We start from the raw sequence: 8,695 nt of genomic DNA on the forward strand, positions 1-8,695 counted from the left end.
TACGAGCTACCGGAGGAGGAAGGGGGAGGCTCCTGTGTGTCCTGCTGCAGGCTTTATCTTCAGCCTTCTCCTGCCCAATACATATATTTTGGAGAGGCAGGGGAAAGAGAGAGGCAGAGGCTGTGTATTAAGACATTGTAATGTTGAGAGCAGCGTGTCTATATCAGGTTCTAGAGGCTGCTGCTCCTTTGTCTTCAATGGAGGTCTCAACATTTCAATATTCTAAGCTTTGTCTTGCAAAGGATTTATTCCAAATTATAGTCTTTGGGTCGCCGTCCTGTAGGGCTCACAAGACTCTGACCCTCTGCATCATCTCTTTAGATAATTTATACATTCAAAGTGCCAACACATTGATGTCTTGTTGCTTCCCTTGCTCAGCATTCAAACTCTGCACCAGCATGAGCTTGAATTGCAGTTGCTCAGAGAAAATCTAAGAGTCTGGTTGAATTATTTATGAACGGTGGGCAGAATTATGTACAAGGACTTAAACATGCCTTTTGTGAACCAGATTGTTTTGATTTGCAAGTTTCATGGGCTGGAAATGGAAATATGGGGGTTATGAAGACGTGGACTGGGTTGTTGGGGTTGGTTCTCTGAGACTGTGGGTGCACTCCATATTCACAGAGACCTTTTCCAGCAAAGGATTGTGGTTCTTGAACCAAAAAAATTATTTATTCATAACCAGAGTTACTTGGCAATGGCCTCCAGAGAATAAGAGATTCTTTTATTTTGGAAGTTCAGGATGGGTATTTGGAAGATGGGATGAAGTGTGATAGTCGCCTGAAGCAAAACTATTTCTTTACTTCCTTTCAAGGTATTCTGGGATGACCAGGTTGTGCAGCTTGGCTGCCACCCTCGGAGGAACAAAATATAATATAACTTTCAGGTAAGGATTCTTATAACTCTAAGTTTCCTTTTCCCCTGTTTCTTCTTACTTTATTCCCTTTCTTGATCTCTGTTGTTTTTGTCTCTTCAACTTCAACATTTGACTCCCTCTGTGCACTATTCTTGTTGTTATCAAACTTCTGATAATCACCTGATGGAGCCACATTCCTCCTGGAACATGTTGGAGGTGTAGTGCAGGTCCAGTTCCTTTTTAAGTCCGTTTTGCCCACCAGTTCCTTAACTATTATCACATTTGTCTCCTCCTCTACACCACGTGATACCATCCTCCCTCTGTCTGTCTTTCGGCGTCTTTTCTCTCTGGATCTGACTTCCATCTCTTTGCGTCCTCCCATCCTGCCCTTTTCTGTCTTGTCAACTACAAGCAAAAGACACAGTACATGTGTGTGGACACACATGCACAGAGGACTTGCTTTAGGGTGGTGCGAGTGGTGGAGCTGCACCTGGTGCTGACCTTGGGGGCACTGTGTTTAAAAATAACTTATGGGTTCACAAGCATCTGCTGCACAGTTTTCTGTGCTTGAAAATGTGATGAGAGTGGAAGGTAGCCTTTTTTCTCTTTCCTCTGCTTCGTGTTTTTCTTTTCTTGACCCTTTTCGGTTTCCTCTAGTGTTGTGCTGTTCTTTTTCTCTTTTTCAGGTGTTGAAGTGCCCGGGTCCTGTCGAAGGAGCATGATGAGTTCTGGGCCACCAAGTAAGTCCGTATCATCCACACAATTTGAAACTGCATTCCACTGAGCTAACTTGACACAGCGTCAGTCTACAGTGGCATTTAAAGCACTGAGTGCAACAAGGCCAATACCTTCGTTCAATAAAATGTCCCTTCCTAGAACACTGGAAAAAGGAATAGATAAACAGTCTAGGTGGGCAGGGGAGTAAATACCATATGATCATTTATTAAAAGTATTACAAATATCTCATTGTGATGCCAGCCTTTGCCACAGAAATTGTAAATTGATAGTGTTGGCTGCTGCTGAAAATCTGTGTCACAATATATGTGCAACTTGTGTTTCTTTCTTAAATATTGGTTAAGTTTGCTCTCACATCCTTGAGTTCCAGTAATACCAAGCTCCCGATCTACACTGTTTCACCACTATCATAAATGCAACTCAACTGATTTCCTATCTTGTTTTTGTCAATACTTTCTTTGTGCAAAGTATAAGGTCAAATATTTTTTCTTTGTGTTCATTTACAATTTTTGACTCTATTTCTACAGGTGACTGAAGCATGAACAGAAAAAAGAAGGTTTACATTTAGAGAAACACAACAAAAAGGATTATTTCAAGGAAAGTTAAAACATTCTCAAACTCTAAAGAAGAAACACATTCTATGTGCCAGGAATGGTGAGGATGTTGTAGCGGAATAAACTGATAAATGTGAAAGTTGTCAAATTCCTAAAGTAAAAGGAGCATAAATGTTTACCAGTGTCAGTAACTGAGATTAAGGAGAACATTGGCCGCAATTGATCCCCACGCCGTGCACTTGAGAAAACTCAGTGCTGTAAATTCTGTTTGATGGTTTATGAGAAATGCTTTGGAGACCCAAACCCTCCCCAACAGATCAGCATCCGTAGACGTGTTGTGATGTGACAGGACCGTAAAAAAGACTAATATCCTCGGTTTACAATTGCAAGCTTTTGTCTCCGTCTCCTGGAGACAAGAGGAAGGAAAAGATTATTTAAAAGAAAATCATTGTAAATACACTTTCTCAGATGTCGTTACAGCAAAGTTGCTGGATTATCGTTTCCAATATAGGAAGATTTTCCCCGACCAACTCTGTCTCTTGGGTTAATCTGAGTGGTTTCAAAGTGTCCTGTAACTCCAAAGTGGATCATGTACCTGTCTTAGCCACTGAGCAAAAAAGCATATACTGACAGAAAGTATAAAAGGGGCCAGTGTTACGCTATTGATAATTCATAAACCACCCTGGCATGCCCTAATCAGCTGTCATTACTTGTATGTACAAACATACCTTACAGGCAAACACTAAACCCCAAAGGCCTTATCAGTGCTTTTAAAACTCCTAAATCAAATATGAAGAAACTAGAATCACTAAATGAGACTAATTAAACTTGAGAGAATTCACCCAGGCATAACTTGGAGAAAATGAATCCATGAGGAACATTTTAATAAATACAAGGGGCTCCTCAGTGAAAGTTTATAAGACAAGTTAAATCTGTGCCTTTAAAGGTAGGAAAATGATCTCCAGGTAAAAACTATCATTAGTTAAATTTATTTTATTTATTTATTTAAACTTTTACCGCGCACAGCTACCCACAGTGGGTTTCCCGGCGCTATACATATATTAAGAAGAGCATCTGAAATGTACTTTAGAAGTTAATGCTGAGTTGTAACATAAACAAGTACACAATCCGATTCAGTCGTAAGATGACTTGTATTCAGGAACAAACCCAACTTGGAGAAACAAATAACTCGAATAAGCACAATGAATGTGAGAACAGCTTTAGTTATCAATCCAACTTCACTAAACGTGAGAAAACTAGCTCTGGACGAAAACCCTATCAGTGTCCTGAATTTCAGAAAGACTTCAGTCTCAAAACCAACCTTACGTTACATGAAATAACCCATACTGGGCATAAAACGTATCAGTGCCCTGAATGCCAGAAAAGCTTCAGTAGCGAATCCAATCTCACTTTACATGAAAGAACCCACACTGGACAAAAACCTTATCAGTGCTCTGAATGCTGTAAATGCTTCAATCGGAAATCAGGCCTTACTATACATGAAAGAACTCACACTGGACAAAAACCATATCAGTGCTCCACGTGCCAAAAAAGCTTCAGTTTTTGTAGCAGTCTGATTAAACATCAGGTAACTCACACTGGACAAAAACCTTATCAGTGCTCTGAATGCTGTAAAAGCTTCAGTAGTAAATCAGCTCTCTCTCAACATGAGAGAGCCCATACTGGACAAAAACCTTATCAGTGCTCTGAATGCTGTAAAAGCTTCAGTCAGAAAGGCAACCTTACTAAACATGAAAGGACCCACACTGGGCATAAGCCGTATCAGTGTTCTGAATGCCAAAAAGGTTTCTATCACAAATCCGGTTTAACTCAACATGAGAGAATCCATACTGGGCTCAAACCCTATCAGTGCTCTAAATGCCAGAAAGGTTTTTATCATAAATCCGGTTTAACTCTACATCAGAGAATCCATACTGGGTTCAAACCGTATCAGTGCTCTGAATGCCAGAAAAGCTTCAGTCATAAAATATCTCTCACTCTCCATGAGAGAACTCACACTGGGCAGAAACCGTATCAGTGCTCTGAATGCCAGAAAAGCTTCAGTCATAAAATATCTCTCACTCTCCATGAGAGAACTCACACTGGGCAGAAACCGTATCAGTGCTCTGAATGCCGGAAAGGATTTAGTCAGAGATGCAGTTTAATTGAACACAAGAGAACTCACACTGGACAAAAACCTTATCAGTGCTCTGAATGCTGGAAAAGCTTCAGTCGGAAATCCAGCCTTACTATACATGAGAGAACCCACACTGGACAAAAACCTTATCAGTGCTCTGAATGCTGTAAATGCTTCAATCGGAAATCCAGCCTTACTATACATGAGAGAATCCACACTGGACAAAAACCTTATCAGTGCTCTGAATGCTGTAAATGCTTCAATCGGAAATCCAGCCTTACTATACATGAAAGAACTCACACTGGACAAAAACCTTATCAGTGCTCTGAATGCTATAAAAGCTTCAGTAGTAAATCAGCTCTCTCTCAACATGAGAGAGCCCATACTGGACAAAAACCTTATCAGTGCTCTGAATGCTGGAAAAGCTTCAGTCAGAAAGGCCATCTAACTCAACATGAAAGGACCCACACTGGGCATAAGCCGTATGAGTGTTCTGAATGCCAAAAAGTTTTCTGTCAGAAATACGGTTTAACTCTACATCAGAGAATCCATACTGGGTTCAAACCGTATCAGTGCTCTGAATGCCAAAAAGGTTTTTATCATAAATCCGGTTTAACTCTACATCAGAGAATCCATACTGGGTTCAAACCGTATCAGTGCTCTGAATGCCAGAAAAGCTTCAGTCATAAAATATCTCTCACTCTCCATGAGAGAACTCACACTGGGCAGAAACCGTATCAGTGCTCTGAATGCCGGAAAGGATTTAGTCAGAGATGCAGTTTAATTGAACACAAGAGAACTCACACTTGACAAAAACCTTATCAGTGCTCTGAAAGCTGGAAAAGCTTCAATCGGAAATTCAGCCTTACTGTACATGAAAGAACTCACACTGGGCTCAAACCGTATCAGTGCTCTGAATGCCAAAAAAACTTCAGAGATAGATCTGGTTTAATTGATCATGAAAGAACCCACACTGGACAAAAACATTATCAGTGCCCTGAATGCTGGAAAAGCTTCAGTAAGAAAATATATCTCTCTACACATGAGAGAACTCACACTGGACAAAAACCTTATTAGTGCTCTGAATGCTGGAAAAGATTCAGTCAGAAATCCAACCTTACTAGACATGAAAGAACCCACACTGGGTATACACCATTTCAGTGCTCTGAATGCCAGGAAATCTTCCGACTGAAAAAGACTCTCACTAGACATGAAAGAACTCACACTGGGGAAAGACCTTATTAGCTCTCTGAATGCTAGAAAAGTTTCAGTCGGAAATTTGGTCTTCAATTTGGGAGAACTTACCTGAAAAAAAACCTTGTCTTTGTTCTAAATGCCAGGGAAGCGACAGCTGGAGATTCCGTTTCATTCAACATGAGAGAACCCACAATGAGAAAGAAAATGACCCGTGCTCTCAATGTGACAAAAACTTCAGTTGTAAATGTAACCTTTCCACATAGGAGAGACAATGTGGGAGAATAAAAGGTGCTCACTGTAAACCCTGAGGAGGAGCTTTCAGCATCACAAAACATTTACATGAAGCAGCCACAAAGACACCGCTCCATTGATTGTCCTACAAACTGTCTACTGAGAAAAGCGCACAGCGAGGGATGGAAATGCTTGAATTAACCTCATTCTTTTGTAACTATTTCATTCTTTTGTAACTATTTGTGGCCTCATTCCATTCAGTGTGTTTTGCTTCCTGAGTGTTTATAATCTGTGGCTCTGACCCTCAAAGGCCATGCGATCCTGATCTTTGAGGCCACGCCCCCAAGGGTCTGGAATGCATGTAACCTCAAACTGTTTCCAGCCTTAATGAGCCTCACCAGGGCCCTGAAGCAGGAGTCCCTTTGTCGAAGGTCTCCATGGGACCAACATCTGTTCATGTTTGTACCACGTAGGGGTGATCATTGAGAAAAACCTAAGGTGATGGATGAACTGGTAGCTAATCTCGGCAACATCCCACCACATCATTCTCTAGTCTTTGTGTAACTACAGACAAGGCCAGCCATATGCAAACCATTCTTGGCTCCACCCTAAATAGTCCTAATGACTTCTGTTCCATTGGGACACAGCTTCATATTACAAAGATCCACATGAGTGGCCTCTTTCCATCTTCTTTTTGTTTCAAATGGATCCTGCTATCCCCTTAACCATGCCTCAGGCCTGCCACGTTCCATGCTTTCGCTCTTATCAACCTTGAACCATCTCCATAACTTGGAAGCTCCGAAGACTTCGCAGCTGTTGTAACTGCTTGAAGTTTCCCACATTTTGATGGCTGTGGATTCAGGTTCAACTTGATAACCCAACTCTATTCTGTGGGAATGTTGCACTTCAAGCCACTTCTGTGCAGCTCGTCATCATCTGAGACTGATTCAGGCAAAATCCTTGCATCAAATTCCAGTGTTATTCATCACCAGAGACTAAACTTATCTTTGCCCTCTCGAGCATAGCTACCGAAGTCAGCTACAATTTTGTAGGTAACTTCCTGATTGATTCAGTGGATCTGCTTTTTTTAAAATGTATTTAACTTTTTGTTTGGTTTGGACAGTTGTTTTTGCTAAGTAATAATCCATAAATCACAGCCCTCCTTTAGATTTTGCTTCTGAATAATTATTAAATATTATTTTTGATCTAAACTTGGTTTGAATCTTTAAGTTCCTTGTCTATTTTTAATAACCTATTGAAATTTGTGACTTCCACTGTTTTGCTCTACCTTCGAGCCCGCCGTAGGCCCTACTGCTCAAGCCACGTTACCAAAAGTGAGCTAGGAACACTTTAGTAGAAGACATATTTACCTTTGCTGACCAAAGTTTGGAAAAAGCAAAGCAGGCTGACTCCAGAAAGCACACTAAGGTTACTCTCCTAGGTGGCATCTGCACCACCTGTAGATGCAAAAATCAAAGATTATGAGGGAAGCTGTTGGTATCTGTGCCCCCAGAATTTGAGACTGCCACCCTCTCTCAAACAGTTGAAAGAGCTAATAATGCAACCGTCAGAGATTCATGTCTCAGCAACTAAGACTGCTTGCTCCTGCCATACAACACTCACACTGTTACCTGAATCACACTCCCTGTGCAATGTACAAACTTTTACATAAACAAGTTGTGTTGTGCTATGTGAACAGGCTTTCACCCCCCCTTAATATGTAAATGAGTTTCTATGATCAGACGCCCCCCGGCTCCCATTTCTTCTAGTGCGGATGATAATGTGAGAACTGTAACGAGATCACAAACAAGGGCTATATTGAGAAATAATCATCTTCCAAGTCACACAGTAGTTTGTAGTTCTTTATTAGTCTTTTAAATGTACATCCCCATCCTCGATCGAATGACGGGAAAGACTGGCGTGTTATTTGACCGCGGAGAAGCTTATCAGACCGTCCATTAACAGGCGTTTGTCAGCACATAACAGAATTCTTGGATGTGCCCAAATCTCCACGGAGTAATTATTTCCTCCTGCTGTACTTTTTAGAAGAATAGAAAACCCTACCTGAGACCCTCCTAAAAGACTCCAACCGGTGGTCACCATTTTCAGATCGATTACCAACAGTATTAGAGCCGCTCAAAATCGCAAAAGCTAAGATACTGGCTAGTGATTCTCGCCCTTGGGGATTTACAATATTTTGTTTCAATTTGTCCTGATGATGGTCTCATTGAGTTGTCCGTAGAGACCGAAACGTCGACTTCTGCTTTATCCAAAAGAAATTTTCTCCACCCCTTGTTTTTGGATAAGCTTGTCACAGGCCATACAGAGATTTTGATTTATTTCCTAATACCTGTCTTGTATTCCTGTGTTACTCATTTTGATTTATTGTAATTTTTCCCTGCTAACCTTAATTTTGATAAAATCTATTTTTTGCATATACACATGTCTATTTGTTTTTATGTTAACATTTGTGTCACTGTTGAGTATTGTTGTGTCTAGTTAGTTTTAGCCATTTGATTTATTTAATTAAGTTACTTTAGGATAATTCACTTACCTATACTCAATCCATTTAGAATAAGCAAAGTGAATATTGAAAACAAACTCCTTTGGAGGCCCTCTCACCCTTTTGATCATATTTCACCCAGCCCCCAAAGGTTTACTGGGTAGCTCACTCTATCAAATATATCAATGGTTAGAGCGGCAGACCCTGATGCAGAGGTCTAGCTCGGGACCAGGGTTCAATTCCCCGCCTCGGCGGGTCTTGGGCTCAAAATTCCACGGACCTGATAATTCTCGCCTCGGTGCCTATTCCAATCATGGAGTCCCACTCTGCAACTCTGGGCAATAGCTTGCTTAATCTCCACAACGGCCCCCACAACGCTAAGGATGCCTGACCTCCACCTTGGGGGTGCCCAGGAGTGGACGCCTCACAGGGAAAGCCAGGATGGGTTCCACAGCGGTATTCGTACAAGCGCCTTGAGACCC

At 41.2% G+C, this 8,695-nt stretch overlaps 1 protein-coding gene across 1 annotated transcript; it reads left to right on the plus strand.

The window, feature by feature from the left end:
• The first annotated feature begins 811 nt into the window (after nucleotides 1-811).
• Nucleotides 812-8,070, plus strand: LOC147737474 (uncharacterized). The gene is made up of 3 exons (XM_086933177.1): nucleotides 812-886; nucleotides 1,543-1,596; nucleotides 2,119-8,070. Exon 3 carries the CDS (start codon nucleotides 3,242-3,244, stop codon nucleotides 5,090-5,092), a length of 1,851 nt encoding a protein of 616 aa, XP_086789303.1. The 5' UTR covers nucleotides 812-886; nucleotides 1,543-1,596; nucleotides 2,119-3,241; the 3' UTR covers nucleotides 5,093-8,070.
• The last annotated feature ends 625 nt before the right edge of the window (nucleotides 8,071-8,695 follow it).

The sequence above is a fragment of the Lissotriton vulgaris genome, chromosome 1_1, assembly GCF_964263255.1.
Source record: "Lissotriton vulgaris chromosome 1_1, aLisVul1.2, whole genome shotgun sequence".
NCBI classification, from domain to species: domain Eukaryota; kingdom Metazoa; phylum Chordata; class Amphibia; order Caudata; family Salamandridae; genus Lissotriton; species Lissotriton vulgaris.

What these genes read in the sequence shown, in the direction of transcription:
- LOC147737474 (XM_086933177.1), top strand. Translation starts at nt 3,242, where the DNA reads ATGCTGAGTTGTAACATAAACAAGTACACAATCCGATTCAGTCGTAAG.